The sequence below is a fragment of the Tetrao urogallus genome (genome assembly GCF_951394365.1).
Source record: "Tetrao urogallus genome assembly, chromosome: 1".
In the NCBI taxonomy this organism is placed as follows: Eukaryota; Metazoa; Chordata; class Aves; order Galliformes; family Phasianidae; genus Tetrao; species Tetrao urogallus.
The window spans coordinates 111,507,434-111,524,975 of record NC_136813.1 but is presented as its reverse complement, the minus strand read 5'-3'; the positions used below and the strand labels follow the sequence as shown (position 1 = coordinate 111,524,975).

The window sequence follows — 17,542 nt, the reverse complement described above, 5'->3', positions numbered from 1 at the left end:
ACAACTCATGGGGGTGATTTAAAAGAGTGAAGTAAGTTTATATTTTGTTGATGAGCACCATACTACTTCGTAACCATCAGTTATGTCTTTCTAGGTGTATGTTTGATACTGAAAGAGAGAAATTAATAACTTTCCATACAGCTTTTCATTCAAATAAATAGAAATTTCTCCACTAATCTTAAACTGGAAGTGACATTGTAAGAAATAAATCCCTATTGTTTCCTTTACATGCAGGGTCAGTGCGTATCTATGATTTCATCAGCAACAGTCAACAGAGTGAAATTAAATTTAAACAAGGAGGAACAGCATTGTCATGGGCACCTCATGTTGTAAGTTTTTATTTGCGTGTTAACAAAAATTCATAAAGGACCTACAAGTCTGCAAGCATCAAGGAAAATCCTCATGATGCAAAATATTAAAGAAGCTACTGTTTAGTTCATGCTGGAACTTACTGTATTAGTATGTATGTATAAACTTGTGTACCAGTATGTACATATATACAGTGCAGAATTTGATTTTACTGTGAGTTGTCGGGTATCCAACTCTGTGAAATTTTAAAATCAGATCTGTGTGTGTGTTCTGGGAAGTAATGTTACTTTATAGACTAACAACTTCTGTTGAATCTAAGCAGAGCAATTGGCAATTAACATAAATTAGTTAACACGTGTCAAAATGACAGCCCGGAAAATCCATAAACATTTGGAGATTAATCATAAAAAAATTGTTACCAGAAATGATCATTTGTAGACTGTGGAGTCTATCACTTTTAGACATATTTACTAATTTTAATTAAAATAGTATCTAATTATGTTCTTAAAGTTTCACTACAAGCAGATTTATGGAGTGCTTTTGCTGAATTTTGAAGGTAAGGACAGCAGCACTGAGACAGTACACTTGTGTGACTGGAATTACAGTTACACTTGCAGAAATTCTATTAGGTGATGACCAAAACATTCACTATGTCACCACAATAGCTTGTACAGCATTACAGAACAAAATCAGATCAGTTTTACGAAAGTTGATACTAAACACAGACTGAAAAAGCAGGGATATTTAGTCTCCCTAGCTTCTCTTAACTCTCATTAAATACTTGCATGTAGATTAAGGTTCTTGAATGAATTTGAAAATTTGCACTTCTAATCTAAGAAAACACATAATTCACACACTTCAGAGCATCTCTATCCCACTACATCCTCGTAGACAAGCTGCCAAAATGGAAGTTAGGTAAGCGATGTAGATATTAAATTGCCTGAATTTAATGGGCCTCAGGGGGCAATGATCAGTAATCAGTATCACAACCTCCAGTTAGAGAGAAGCCTCTAGTTGTGTATTCCAGTGGTCATTACATGGACCAATACTCCTCATTAATTACCTGAATACTGGGACAGAGTGCACCTTTGGTAACTTTGCAGAGGATAAATATTGAGAGGAGCGGCTGATTGGCCAGATGGTTGTGCTGCCATTCAGAGGAACCTGAACGTGCTGGAGAACTGAGCTGAGGGGAATCTCATGGAGTTTGGCAAAGGGAAAATACAAAGCTCTGCATCTGGGTAGGAATGCCAGAGGCATCAGTACTTCCTGGGAGCCCACCAGCTGAAAAGCAGATTCACAGAGGAAGATCTTGGGATTCTGATTGATGCCAAGCTGGTCATTAGCCAGCAATGTACCATCATGGCAAAGAAGGCCAACGGCATCCTTGGCTGCATTAGGAAGGCTGTTGTTAGCTGGTCAGGGAGGTGATCATTCCTCTTTACTCAGTGCTTGTGAGACCACAACTGAAGTACTGTGTCCAGTGCTGGGCTCCCCAGAAGAGTGAAGATGCAGATTTGCTGGAGGAAGTGAAGTGCAGGGCCACAGATCTGAAGACCACGAGTGACTGACTACTTCTGATCATCTAGTGAGCAAAGTTGCCATGTACCTGCTTATTACAGAGATGATTTTTAAGATACGATGACATAGGCTCGTTTCAAGATTAAAAAAAAAAAAAAGCAGTTACACTTGGCTTCCTACAATAACCTCCATAATAGTTTCATACATAGCACTGTGCTTTTACCAGCTGCTCTCCAATCTTATCCATTCACCCTTGTCTCCTCACACAGCAATTTTCATTTTGGTCTCATTTCTAGCATACATTAATGTTCACGTTATTACAGCCTGTGCATAACATTATATATGTGATGGTGCAGTTTGCAACATAGCTGAATTTGACTCAGCTTGTAGATCACTTCAAGATGCTACTGCATATGGCTATTATCAGCTGCAAGTCCAGATAGATCCAGCTAAAACATGAGATTGTTTCTGCTAACTCTTCTCTCTCACAGTTTAAGTCTGACTATATTTTTATCAATTGTATTACCCTCAACGGAAATTAGTTAAAGTCTCCATAACCTCATATTTCTGTCTCAAGTCCCTGCTGACAGTTGAACTTTACATGGTCAGCCAGACACAAGTTTATGCCCGCATCTCTTCAAATATTATACCCACATTCAATGCCAAATATTATATTCAGGATAGTATAATAATTATTTTTTGAATTTCAAATCTTCTCCTTAAGAAGATTCTGATATGGATACCTATCTGTAGGAACCACCTTTTCCTCATCAGTTGTAACTATATCTTCACCAATGTTTCCAGTCTCAAAGCATGTCATCAATAAGTAAAATGAAAACAACAGACGAAAAACCCAAACCAATGAATGTATCTAACCACCCCTCACCATCACCTTTACTCAGTCCTACCCTTCCCTTTATGGTGGCTTATTAGAAAGAATAAACAAAATTTCCCTGGTCACATACATGTAAGATGAGTTACAAGTTAACAGCAGAACACCTGACATACAGATAATTATTCTAAACTCCCTGAGGTACACTGTGATTTTTTTTTTTTTCCTTCATTCTTCCACTCAAAGGTAAATCCTAAAGGAAGTCTAATTGCTGTGGGGTTTGAAGATGGTGTTGTCCGCATAATTGAAGTTTATGATCCCAAAGGACTTCCCACTCTTGCAGAACAGCCCAATATAAGAAATGCAGGGATAAATCTGAAACAAGCTTTTAAACCTCATACTACTGCAGTCACAGCCTTGGCATATGAACGAAATGGAGATGTCTTTGCCACAGGGGTATGTATCACTTCCTTTGTTTATTTTTATTAGGCAACAACTTCCAAGATTATCTAAAGAGTTAAGGCAAATTTTGGTCGCTGACAATGCAGTTATACTTCTGTTATTGCTGTTGATTGCTTCTTGTACTTCTCAGTAATGCCAGGGGAAGAGAAGGATCTGTTTGCACACATTGTTTCCTGAAGGAAAGCAATCATGCAATACATACAACTTGTTTTTGAATTACTGGATTGTTTAATGTGAATTCTGTAATCCCTTTTGAAGACGCATTTGGCTTATTTTTGAATTAGTTTAGTAGTATCTTGCATCTAGTAAAAGCAAGTCCATTCGTACACCAGCATGGTAGAACACCAGTAGATACCCAACACTGTTTTGCATTGCAACAAGATCAACTGATCAGTTTTTCAGTGTGTCTGCTAGGCTTTGAAATGATTTCCAGTCAGAAAACTGGAAACAGGTAACAAGCCACATCAGAGGAAAACAGGAAATCCAGACAACAGTTTGGGAACATCAGAATACAACAGGTATACCTCTGACATTGCTCAGGCTTGGGCTGAAGACCTGGGCCTAACCTTTAGGTGAGTTCCTGGAGCAGTGGGCAAAAGTTGCCTAAATTGAGGTGCCAGGAGAGGCTCATAAGGATGACTGAGGCCTACAGCTTTACTCAGCAGCCTAGAGGAAGTCGAGCAGGATTATTATTCCCCCTCACTGTAATGATGAAAATCCAATTCTGAGTTCTAAGGCACTTGCAAATCCCTTCATCTAGCCGAAGAACATATGAAGGATGTTTCACACAGTACTTAAAATCGTTCAGATGTTTTGTCAGCTTTCAATCAGTAATGATATTTTATGTTATTTTATTTTATTTTATTTTATTTTATTTTATTTTCCCTTCAGAGTAAAGACAAAACAGTTTTCTTTTTTGCTGTTGAAGATGAATACAAGCCAATAGGATTCATCCATGTCCCTGGGGCTGTGCAGGCATTACAGTGGTCTCCACCTTCTCATGTGAGTAATGCATGCTTGTTTTTTCCTTTCTCTGCTATGTCAGAATGAAAACCAGTGAAGGTCCATCAATCTAGCTACGTTCTCTATACACAGTGCAAAACATGTTTTGCTGCTTTTTTCTACACACCTTCAGAATGAAAGATAGATTTTGTGTAGCTGTACCTCTAGCCCAGTCACTTTGGATAAATGCTGGATTTTGCATAATCGACAATAGAAACATAGATAAGCTACAGAATTTTGTGCAGTATTTTGAGTACCTGCCTTGAACTAGCAAGCCTGTGCCTTTTGCCCTTATTAATACAATCATTTGCAGTTGTAGACAAAACTTCCAGAGCACATCAAGAAATTTTTTGTGTGTTTCTCTGAACTTATGCTAAGTATTCATTGTCATTCAGTGACATAAACAAATAGATTCTTGATAGTTCTTTACAAATGTGATGTGATTATGGTAACACGAATTTTTTGCTGGTCCAGTATTGTTATTTGGAAGGAAGATAGTTCACTACGTTTAATACAAAGTGGCTACCAGGAAGCATTATAATGCTTTACAATGGCAAACTTCAACTAGTATTGTTTTTTGAGAGCAGCTAAAAACTGCTCTGGGAAAAGAGCTCTTGCTAGCATGAACTTTATCTTACAGCAGAACTGACAGGTTTTGGTCAAACAGTTACATTTTGGGTCCTTTGCTTGAAAACAAGATGCTTCTTACTACCCGAAAAGTACCCATCATGTTTTTGATGTGTCACGTTCCTCCGAGTAATTTTTACTACAAGTAATAAGTCTCCACTGCTAGATGTGAATGCTTATTAAACATAATTCAAGCATCAGAGTGTTTTGTTTGTTTTGGGTTTTTTTCCTCTTTAAATAAGCACCTTGGTAATTAAACACTATACATTTAATGAATGTGTTTTTAAGGATGAGATTTTATAGAAGATATGATTCCTTATTAAGGTTTCCATAGCAACTCTAATATATCCCCTGGCACATTTTTAGTGTTGGGTCAGATGGTAATCTCTCTGTTCTCCAGGTAGCTTATGAAAATTGAAACTACGTACAGACTTGCATTATTTAGTGTTTTGAGAATTTATAATTATTACCCTCACCTTGTCTATTCTTCCTGACCTGGCATTTTGAGAGATTCAGCATGTACTAACAATTAAAAGAAGCAAACAAACTTAAGCTAAATAGCATTTGGCAAGATTCCCAGGCCAGTCTTGAAGGTATTAAGGGATTTAAAATCATAGAAGCATACAAATTTTCAAGCATTTATCTAAACAAAAACTCAGCTCCTAACTTCTGGGCCAGATTTATCTTTAAATTTACCAGACTCCCAATATATTATGATTCTTCCTAGCTGATGGTGTTCAGTATAATAACAGTTTTGTATAAGGCAAGGTCTTTTTCAGTTCCTTAGCTTTTTCTGGGATACATATGTGCAGGTCACTACAAAATACCATGTCCTATTTATTTCTATGGAAAGTGTAACAGATACAAAGAGCACAGTAACACTACTTGATAGAGCAAATTTTCAGCTATAAAACACTCTTTTTCAACATGATCACTGCCATTAGGCATGCATTTTCACCAGTTATGAACAAGAGGAAAAATCTACACTAGCAGAAGCAACCCAGTGTTTCATAGCCCCTATGACAGCATTGTTGCTAGGAAAATGTTGCCTATGCAATCCCTCTGTCATTGACCCAAACAGATGAAAGTCAGAAGGTGCCGAATCCAGACTATGTGGTGGGTGTGGTAGGACAGTCCAAGCAAGGCTGGCAAATGTGCTCCATGGTTTTCAAACTTGTATGATGCCTGATGTTAATGTGCTGCCGCAGAAAGAATGTCTTCTTCTGTAGCCTGACTCTGGAAGTTCAAGCCTTCAGTTTAGTCAGCATCAGAATGAAGTGGTCAGAGTTCATGGTTTGTCTGGGTTCCAGGAAATGCACGAGGATGACCCCTTTGCTATCCCAAAAGAGAGTGCAAATCACCTTATCAGCTGAAGGCTGCATCTTGGACTTTTTCTTTGATGGGGAATTCACATCACCATTCCATGGACTGCCGTTTTGACTCCACCTCATAGTGGTGACACCACGTTATCACTGATAATCATGCAGTGTAGGAAATTGTCACCTTCAGCCTCACATTGGTTCAGCAGGTCCTGACAAGCTTGCATTTAATTTTCTGTCTGTTGCAGTGTGAACATTTGTGGGACCCATCTCAAACTTTGTGATGTTGCTACCTCTGTTCCCAACATACTGAAGCTGATCTTCAGCTCTGTACACAGTTCCCTGATTGTAATCCTCTGATTCTCATAAATGAGCTAATCAAAATGCTCTTCATTTCATGATGTGACAGCTGTGCATGGCCATCCAGAACATGACTCATCTTTCATGTTGATGTCACCAATGCTAAAATGCACCTTTCATTGCCTCACTGTACTCACATCCACTGTTTGGTCTCCATAAATGTTCAGCAAGTGTCAATGAATGCCAATGGGTGCCATTTTTTCCTCTTGCAGGAAATCAGTTCCACACTTTTGCTTTATCCACACTTCCATGTCAGACCCCACAGCAACAAAATGTAAGGGAATATTGGTGGGAAGGTTCCACCTCTACTGCCATACCACCAACAGCCACCTCTGACATCATGGGCCAACATAATAAGATAGGAGGTATTGCTTTCAGAACAGCCCTTGTATAAGAGAAGTACGCTGCTTTCTGGTGTCCATATAAGAGTATCCAATCAAATAACAATACAGTTAAGAGCTAATGTCTCCTGACTGGAGTTTGATTTTGAGAAGGTTCATCTACTTTACTTTTTCCCATTTCTCTCAATTCCATTTATACACCTGCCCCACACTTGTGTTTTTTGTGTTTTTGTGTAGGTGGCGAGCATGCTTCTCATCCTTTGTGAGAATGGATATGTTCTCCAGGTTCCTGCCCCTCTCCCTGAGAAACAGGAAACGGCATCCACCTACCATATCAAAAACCTGCCAACACAGTACTTTCATTTTTATAGCATTAAATCCCGAATCAAGGTAAAGAAGTCTCCTTTGGAAAAATCCCATATTTATGTTCGGAAGACAAAGCTTCCTCCTGGAGTTTCTACTCTCTGTATGTGTCTAAGAAAAGACTGAATGTATTGTGTGCTGAGTTTTTTTTTTGCAGTTTTGTTTGTTTTAGTCAAAAGAGGACAATATAAATATAAATTTATACACATTATAAGACATAGTAAGTCTTAGGAAAATAGAAAATGTTGTCATCTCATTCCTCTGGGAGAATAGGTCAATAATTAATAAGTTGCAACAAGAATGTTTTAGATAATGTGTGAGGAAAGATGTAACAGTTAGGAAGGTGAAACACCGAAATAGTTTACATAGACCGTGGAATCACCATAGTAGGAGATCTATAAAGTGTAGATTGGAGAATGTCAACACATAATACATTAGGTTCAACTTATGCTGCTCTGGGACAAAAGAACAATCTTTTGAGACCCTTTCTAGGCATTTCTTCGTGACTTTCTATCAAATATTTTCTTAGGAAAAACCTGTTCTAGACAATTTTTTGGCTATTTGTTTTTGCTGAAGGTGGCTTGAATGGAAAGATTTTTTGTGTCCTTCCTTTAGTTTTAAGAAGTCAAGTCCATTACAGTTTCCCTCTTTTACTGTATGTATCTCTTGTACTGTATGTATCAGTGACATCTTAGAATCTGAACTTCAACTTAGAATCTGACTAGAATCAGCTTTCCAGGCACTTTTTATCCTTCCCAGGAAAATTTCTGCGTAAGAAGTATACTAACAGTGGTTAATATTGGAAATAATCTCTTTGAGGAAATGATGAAGTCTGCTTCTTATGCAGAATGGCTTCTGTTTCCAATGACCTGATTTAAACACTGTGGAGGGGGGAAATGGGCAATTCCCATGAGGTTTGGTTGATTAGTTGAAGGAAAAGATATTTCTCTTTCTGTGTATGTAATGCCAGAACCACCTTGAATTTTCTTTATGAGACTACTTCAGTCAGTAATTCATGAATTGCATTGGTTTCACATCTCTGTGTTTCACTGCTTGTTTTAACAGCTGGAAGAGGAGATTGCACTGAGGGAGAGAAAAAAGCAAGAGAAGGAAAAAGCAAAACTCGAACGGATAAAGCAGCTACAGGAGATGGGAAAGGAGGTGGAAGAAGAAGAACCTGAAGAAGAAGAAGAGCCATTGCCGCCAATCTACATACCAGAGGAGCCCAGCCCCATTCTCTGTGGGTTTTATTCAGCACCTGGGAAATTTTGGCTTTCCTTGGTAAATCCTTTTTTCTTTTTTCTTTTTTTTTTTAAATTGCTTGGATTGCAAGATATGGCAACATTGCACTCTCATCTGATTGTCTTCAGAAATTCATTATTTGAAACCTGCAGTCTCTGGAATACAGAATTCCCATCACAGTTGATGGTTTCAATTATCTTTTAGAAGTAAACCAGTAGTGTTAGTCCAATTCAGAAATTTTTCAGTTAGTGTTGTCCATGACATCTGAACAGGCAAAAAGACTAACCTGCTCCATTTCTAGTAGGAAGTAGAATTTTAACATATTGATTCTACTGGCTGCATTGTAATGCCAATCATATTTATAGATTTTCTCTGTGAGTATCTAGGTTCTCTAGATGTGTTTTTTAAGCTATCCTTAGGACAGAAAAATATTCTACAGAAAATTGCATCCAACTGTTTCAGTGTTCTTTTGTTACCATTTCTTTATGTTTTTTCAATTCAGGGTGGATATGACTCAGGTTTCCTTTATCACTGTGCATTCTCCTCAAATGAGCACCAAGAAGACCCTGAAAACAGGCAAGATGAACCTTTTGAAGTGATTCCTATTGAGGACACTGATGACAACCCCATCCACCAGATCTCCTTCTGGTAAAACAGTTTAGTGTAGAAGATAACTTTGTTATTAAGCTTGATGAAACTGAACTTGAAAAGGAGGAGAGTACACCACTTGGTCCCTTTTAAACTGTGGGTCAATTCAAGTGTACAGGAACTTCCTAGTTCTTCTGGTGCCAGTTTTCACTTAATGCTTACTGGAGAACCATTAGAAGCCTCTGCGACCCTTCTAGTTGGACTGTAGATCACCATTGGTTCTCTTCACTGGTTAGCAGTGAAAGGACACGGTTAGCTCTCAAGGAGAATATTGAGGGGTCAGTCCATCTCCTTTGTCCAACAAATGTAGACTTCTCAGGATATTCTGTGAATAGTACGAATGAAAAGGGTGAGCTGTTTTCAGAATCCCAGTGTCAGGGTTCCCTGTAAGGCTAAATATGATCTACATCTTAGGAGGCAGGTTTAGTTCAGACTTTAATCCACATTCTATGTCTGCATTCTACTTGGCCGCCATCTGCACTAGATGGAGATTGGGAAGGAAAACTGATTCTCTGACTCTGCACTAGCTATTTGCTACGTTGCCCAATTTAGGGCTGAGACTAGTTCTGTGATACCCAGCAGATGCTAGAACATTACTAGAAGCCAGCTGACTTGTAAAAAAGTATGTAGTAATACCACACATACTTTAAATTGTTCAAATACCTTGCTGCCTGCTTATGAACTTGGGAAGGGTCTGTTTATTCAGCTACGTTATCTGTTCTTTAGAAGTACTGTGCTTACTTGTTGCAAGTTACATAGTATTATTGTTTCTGGTTTCCTATTTGACAGTACCAGCAGACTACTGATGTTCTGTGGGATGCAGAATGGTGCCCTACGTGTTTATCCTCTCCAAGATAAAGACCTCTCAGTGAACACCCTGAAGGCATACTGGTCGTTCAGTGTACATGACAATGATTATGGCCAGATCCGGGGGATCTGCTGTAGTTATGATGATAGGTTTCTGATTACCTGTGGAGGAGATGGGAACATTTTTACCTTCAACATCTTGTCTCCAGAGGATGTTCATGAAGAGTTAAAAGCCCAAATCCCTCCTCCTAGGGTAAGTCACTAAATGAAAATCCCCCAAACTCTCGTTTTTATTGTATGGATTGTTGCATCTCTGGTTCCAGAACAATTTTGATTACATGCCTTGCTAACTTATTTCAGTGAATTAGGCCTATGAAGCTACTGCAAATGGCTATAATCCAGTTCAATAATTTGGCATCATAGATCTTTCATAGCAAATGCTAAGATTTCCCAAACAATTTAGAAGAAGAGTTCTTGCAAAGCCTTTCCTAGTAAAAAGGCAATATGACTGCATTGCTCCTTCTCATGTTTTTCTCCCAGTACACATAGCGTGTACTGACTTGAAGATGTAATCACAGACATATCTAGCATGAAAAAAAACCACAAGGATATGGCATACTTAATGTCTCTCTTGGATTTTATTCCAGTAGAGTATGATTCTGCTTTGTATGGGGATTCCAAAATTAGTACTGGAAAATTCCAATTGTATAGTTTCTCAATGCCTTTGGTGCCATTAATATACAATAATACAAGTTGGGAGATGACACTGGAATTTGATAACAAGTATTCTACTGATAATATGCAAAAAGAGAGACATATCAGCAACCACACATTTTAAAAATTTCTTGAATGCTTGAATGAAACAAAACTAACTTGAAAGAAGCAATTAAAACTTTGGAGTAAGGAAGTGCTATCATATGCAATTAATTTTGTAATGATTATGCATTCAATATACATTAAAATATAAGTATCAACATAAATCAGATTTTAAAATATTTTTAATATTAGTCAGTAACTACTTTTTGAAAGATTTTTAGCAAGGAGACAGAGAGGAAATTGGGATTTTAGTTATTTGGATTATATTGTTCATGCTAGGGGAAATTCTTGACCTGTATTAGAAGAATGTTTAGCACTGCAAATAGACTAAAAATTATTTTCTTAAACAAAGCAAATGATTGTAACCTGTGGTATCAGAGCCTTATTAGCCCCCATTTTACAAGTAGTAATTAATATGCAATTATATTGCATATATATAGTTTTAGCATTCCAAATATACGAATAGCTCTATATAAAGATCTTTATGGCTAATTGCTATTGTGCAGCTGGCAGTGTTGCTTAATGACCATCCTAATAGGGAAGTTTATCTTCGTTAAGTATCTATTCGAGTTTTAAATCATGTGGAAGATTTTTTAAATTCCATCATAATTAAACTTAATGAGATTCCTAGAGAATCAAATATAAGTCCTCTGAAACTAATCAAGTTAAATTACAGATCAATTTAGTACCACAGCATTCACTATGATAGGCCACCCTCATGTCTTAAAGCATGATTTCCTAAGGAAATGCAGCTTGTATGACTGCAGGGTCCATCCATCAATCCTAGCAGCTAACAATTGGGAACCCATTGCACAATCAGCAGAAGCAAACCAGATGAATTGCACTTGTAACTTGGAATTAGCCTGGGATAGGATGTGTCTTGTCAGCCTGGCAGTTAGTGGGGACAGGAGAATTATATGTAATTGTGGGGTCTGTGCAGTGAAGAACCAAAAGTTATGGGACAGTGAATCCAGGACAAGCAGTGATGTAGGGGTTAACGTTGATGGGAAGAATATAGGACTTCCGTCCCAAAGAACTCAGCTTCATTTGTTCTTTTACATGTAAACTAACTTAAAATTATTTCTTGTTCTTGAAATGATACAACCTTTTACCTAAGACTAGTATAGCAGCATTGATCATGAGGTCTTCTTTTGATTTTGTGAGAAAAAAATGGGAATTCTATCTTAATCTTTGTAAAAGCTTTATTGTCTGTTAAAACTATTATTGTTTGTTTAAAGGTGAGACATTTGTATTTCAGATGGGTCTACTGAAGGAGAAGGCTGCTGAAGACATTGAGGATCCCAGTGCTTGCAAGTAAGAGATGCTTGAATAATGTTGGAAGAGATTTCCAAGCATTAGCAGCTCTTCCGTCAGACTATATTTCTCTTTTTCACTGTGAAGAGAAGGGAGGAGTTGACCACTCTCAGTTTGGGTCATTTCCTCATTACACACAAATTTTTTTCAGGCTTGCCTCCATTTCTTCTACTTTTCTGTGGAAATAATTAAAATTTATCACTCTGAGACTTCTGTAATTTCAGAGAACACAGGATCAAAGCCATAGCGCTAAGATGTTAAAACAGTGTGAGAATACAGTAAGTTGGCTTCTTTCTAAGTTACCTTCAGAGACGTTGAGTCCCCTTGAAGTTTAAGGCTGTCAAGGAAATCTAAAAGGTTACATAAATTGTAATCTTTCCTCTATTCATTGTGATAATACCATTTCCTTCTTGCATTTTCAGCATTGAGGAAGTCAAGCAGAAAAAGGAGTATGAACGGATCATGAAAGAAGCTGAAGACAAGAAAAGCAAGAAAAGAGAGAAGTTAATAGCACTAAGACAGGAGTTTCTTTTTCTTCTTCAAAAGAATCAGGAGTTACCAAAGCACATGCAACTGCAAAGAGAGGTTTGTTTGCTTTTCATAAGTCATCTGCTATTAGGGAAACTCTCTAAAATGTTGATGCCTAATATGTTGGGGTCAAAGATGTCCAGTGCTATGGGCTAGTATACTCAATTACATAATTTGCCAGGACTCACGACTGATGAGTTGTGCCATTTAAGAAGTGTGTGTGGGGAAAAAAATATGGCTTTCTGTGGAGATCTGAATAGCTCTTGAAATAAAGGACTGTGTTAATGTTCATGAAACTCTTGACATCGGGGCAAAAATATTTGTTAGCAAAACCCAACTGTCAGGATAACGTGATGCTGGCTTTTCTGTGTTTCTACAGCAGTATGAGATGGACCGTAGGGTCTTTGAGGAGCTGAATAGGCAGACTGCACAAAGAATCCAATTAGTGGAAAAGGAACTAGCTTGGGAGCATGAGAAACACTTGATTGGACTGCAGAAATTACAGAATTGGTAAGTACTGCTTTTTTCTACCTCTCCTGTTGTCCTTGCCAGGGGGCTTACTTTTGCACAAAGTAGAATTTGGGTGTTGTTTTTTTTTTTCCTTACGGAGTAAAAATTTTTTTCTTCTATTAATGATTCAGTCCTTATTTGACTTGAAAAATACACAAGAGTATACACTGATATTTGGATGTGCTTCCTTCTTTTGAATCCCTGATCAAAATTCAGATATGCAAATCGAGGAAGTGTCTTAATTCCAATTTATCTCTATATCAAGAAAAACAGTCTTTTTTGGGGAGAGGCAATAAGTGTGCTTGGGATTTTGCCAGTAAGGTGAGTAAGAATCCGGAACTCTTATTGGAACTATGAAGAGCAACCTATGAAATTAACCCGTTTTTTTAGGTATGCTGCATGTCTGTCAGTGTCACTGCTACAAAAATGTTCTCTATACACCTTAAAGTTATAACATGAGCTTCCTCGAGAACACAACTTTAAGTGCAAGATTCATTTTTGGTCTATCTTCCTATGGCAAAAAACGAATTCATAACAATAAATCCACAATAGAAATAATACACAGTGACAAAGATACCTTAGTCACACTTAGTGTATGACTGCATAAGAGGCGAATGAATATATATTTATTTTTAACCACCCTTTAATGAAAGATGACAGGTACTCTCATGAAGAACCTGTTTTTTTCTTGGTTTTGATCTTGGGAACAGTGTTAATGTATTTATTCTTGAGCATCTCTATTCCTAGATTGGATAAAAGTCAATAGATGATGTCATATGTCATCATGCTGTTACTTAGTGACTATATTGATGTGTATTTATATGTAATGATTGTATATGTACTAAGTAAATTGCATTGCTCAGGTCCTTTTCGTGAAGGAAAAATGGTAGGTTGCACCTACTGGCATCAGACAATTTTGTCTACTTTGACTTTTTAGGTTTCGAGACTCACTGGAATTTGATACTGTTGTTGTTCGTGCTATTCAAAGCAATCATGAGATTTCCACCTATAGGCTTGTAGCAGTCTCTGAGGAGTACTACCAAGATAAGGAACGTCCATCTTGGAAGAAGACAGTACTTAAACGGGCATGGAAAAAAGAGAAAAAAAAGGAGACCATCAGAGATAGAAAGTGTAAGCATAGGGCTAATTATGACCTTTTGCAGATTAACAGCAGTAAGTTTTCGTCTTTCATTTCTGTTCATTTTCCTGAGTCCAGGCTAAAGAAATGATAATTTCTCTAGGTACAGATAAAGAAATATAACTGCAGTGTGGTTTTTAGTACCTACATACATACAGTGCTTTCTACATTTAAGTCAATGCCAGCAATCAGTTATCAACCCAGTGGGAAGAACTTGACTAAGAGTCATCTCAGAGAGCTTGAATGTGTTCAGAACATCCGCTGCAGTGGAACTATCTTGATCAACATCAGCTTAACAGGAGCATTCCCAGGAGATTCCTGATAGTTTAGATTATACTGTGTTGCATGATATTTACATCTTCACGAGATTATTTTTTGTTTCAAAAGCTATAATTGTCAAGAGGGAAGCTGATCAACTGATGTCAAAGGTCCAAAAGCCAACAACACGTTTTATAGAAATGAAACGTGAGCAAATCAGAAGAATTGTTGAGAAATCTGACAAGGAGAAAGCGAAGATAATGAAGAGGAAGGAAGAGTGGGAAGAACTGTGAGTCTTTAATTGGACTCTGAGTCCTTTTAGTTCTGCGTCTTGTCAGGTGTTCTTGTTTAGCTGTCATACAGCACTATCATATCTCTGCCCAGTTTTCTATGTTCCTGATGGATGTAATTAAAATATATGAGCCTTTTTATACCTCAGAGTGTCAAGAGACAATTAAAACCTTTCAGTTATTTTCAATGGTTCTTCTAAAACATTTTAAAAAATGAGTTCAGCTAGGTAAATGCATCTTCAGATAGGGCTTAAAAGGTCTAAATCAATCATGATCTGGTGAAATGTGAACGATTAGTCAGCCTCCTCAGTTAACCCTTCTCTCACTGTATATACCACATGCTGCAACAGCTGTGGGTTAAATTAGTTGCACTTCAAGACTGCTAGCAGAAAATGGAACCAGTGTAAAGTCCAAAACCAGAGCAAAAGCTTTTAAGGTTACTGAAGATTTGATAACATAGGATCAGACATTTTGTGCTGCACACTGACAGACTTTAAGATAGAAAACATACAGATGTACAAAACAGGGCCATTTTGTACCTTCTGTCTTGAAGTTCAGCTTTGCTTTGTACCTACCAGATACGAAAGCAAGCCTGGTGATGACTATGAGGATCCCAGAGATGTTCAGGCCATCAAAGAAGCACAGGAAAATATGGGGTGTTACAAGATGAAAACTGCCAGGGATTACAGAGTGCCTGAGGACAAGTGTATGAACACTGAAAAGAGGATGATGCAGCTTGCATCCCTGGAAGTGCTGGTATGTGAACTGTTTCACAAATGTGGGTATTTTTCTCTTTTCACAGGAGGGAGGATAGTTTAGTAGTCACTGAATCAATCCAGGATAACGCTCAGCTTCTTTTAAGCAAAGAAGTTACCCTTTCAGCTATTTCAGCAGGAACATGTATTCTTTAATTCTTAAAGCCTCACTATCTAGCGACCGATATGCTTTCCTTACAACATGAACTAAATAATCCCTATCATGAAATGTTTTTACAAAACAGGGATGTGAGCAGGAGCAGGTCTTTTTAGCATAATGTCTTCATGTTGCACTTGAACAATCAATCACTTCTTCTAAATAAGAACTAAGTATTGGAATCTTCCTGGGAAATGGTGTTTTGGAGCCACCTTCCTGTATCAGGATTCCTACAGCTAATTAATGTCTTTTCACCACAAAGGCCCAGTACCTCAGATGTTTACAGTATCATTATTACTTTTCTTGTGACTTCTACTGCCCCCTTCTACTCACAAGAACTGTTTTACATTGTACTGTGATGACAATGTTACTGAATATCATAGAATCATAGAATGGCCTGGGTTGAAAAGGAACACAATGATCATCTAATTTCAACTCCCCTGCTGTGTGCAGGGTCTCCATCCATGAGACCAGGCTGCCCAGAGCCACATCCAGCCTGGCCTTGAATGCTTCTAGGGATGGGGGATCCACAGCCTCCTTGGGCAACCTGTTCCAGTGTTTCAGCACCCTCTGAGTTGAAAAAACTTCCTCCTAATATTTAACCTAATCCTCCCCTTAGTTTTAAACCATTCCCCCTTGTCCTGTCAGTATACACCCATGTAATCAGCCGCACCCCCTCCTGTTTATACACTCACTTCAAGTACTGGAAGGCCACAGTGAGGTCTCCCTGGAGTCTTCTCTTCTCCAAGCTAAACAAGCCCAGTTCCTTCAACCTTTCCTCAAAGGAGAGGTGCTCCAACCCTCTGATCATCTCAGTGGCTCTCCTCTGGACCTGTTCCAAGAGCTTCACATCTTTCTTGTGCTGGAGCCTCCAAGCCTGGATGCAGTACTCCAGGTGGGACCTCACAAGAGCTGAGTAGAGGGGGAGAATCATCTCCTTCTCCCTGCTGGCCACCCCTTTTTTAATGCAGCCCAGACACAGTTGGCCTTATGGGCTGCAAGTGCACACTGCTGGCTCGTCCTGCTTCTTGTCTGTGAGGACCCCCAAGTCCTTCTCTGCAGGACTGCTTTCAAGGAGATCTTCTCCCAGTCTGTATAAATACCTGGGATTTCCCTGGCCCAAATGCAGCACCTTGCACTTGGCCTTAGGTTCTCATGGGCCCACTTCTGCAGCCTGTCCAGGACCCCCTGCATGGCTTCCCTTCCCCCTGCTGTGTCATCTATACCCCTCAGCTTGGTGCCATCTGTGAACTTGCTGAGGGTGCATTTGATGCCATCATCTGTGTCACTGAGGAAGATGTTGAAGAGCACTCGTCCCAAGAGCAACCTCTGAGGGACAGCACTTGCGACTGGCCTCCTCCCAGACATGGAACCATTGATCACAACACTTTGTCTACATCCAGCCAAGCAATTCTTAATCCACCAAACAGTCCATCCTTCAAATCCATCCCTCTCCAATTTAGAGAGAAGGATGTGGTGAGGGACCACGTCAAAGGCTTTGCAGAAGTCCAGGAAGATGACATCCGTTGCCCTTCTGCCATCCACCAAAGCCATCACTCCATCATAGAAGGCCACCAGATTGGTCAGGCAAGATCTGTTAGCAACCACATCAGCTATCTCTCTCAGAACTCTGGGATGGATTTCATCTCGCTGCATCTGGACTTATATACATTCAGTTTCATGAGGAGGGCTTGGACTTGTTCAACTGTTACAGTGGGATGGAAATCCACTCCTCACACCCTCACCTAGAGGTTCAGGGTCCTGGCAGATATGGGAAACCTGACCACCAATGAAGACTGAGGTAAAGCACTCATTGAGTACTTCAACTGTTTCTGTGACTGAGGAAGCCAGCTCTCCACTGCCTTTTATCAGAGGGAGAATACTCTCCTTGGCCTGCCTCCTCCTGCCTACGTACCTGTAGAACCCCTTGTTATTTTTCACAT

General features: G+C 38.8%; 1 protein-coding gene across 1 annotated transcript in view; it reads left to right on the top strand.

The window, feature by feature from the left end:
* Positions 1-17,542, top strand: part of CFAP44 (cilia and flagella associated protein 44) — a gene marked incomplete at both ends in the record, with an annotated part of 44,595 nt that overhangs the window by 14,455 nt on the left and 12,598 nt on the right. The window contains 13 exon segments of the mRNA XM_079549941.1: positions 235-329; positions 2,909-3,118; positions 4,016-4,126; positions 7,011-7,163; positions 8,202-8,417; positions 8,881-9,026; positions 9,816-10,086; positions 11,908-11,963; positions 12,386-12,548; positions 12,871-13,001; positions 13,939-14,132; positions 14,527-14,686; positions 15,266-15,443. Of these exon segments, the coding sequence (XP_079406067.1) occupies positions 235-329; positions 2,909-3,118; positions 4,016-4,126; positions 7,011-7,163; positions 8,202-8,417; positions 8,881-9,026; positions 9,816-10,086; positions 11,908-11,963; positions 12,386-12,548; positions 12,871-13,001; positions 13,939-14,132; positions 14,527-14,686; positions 15,266-15,443 (2,084 nt within the window).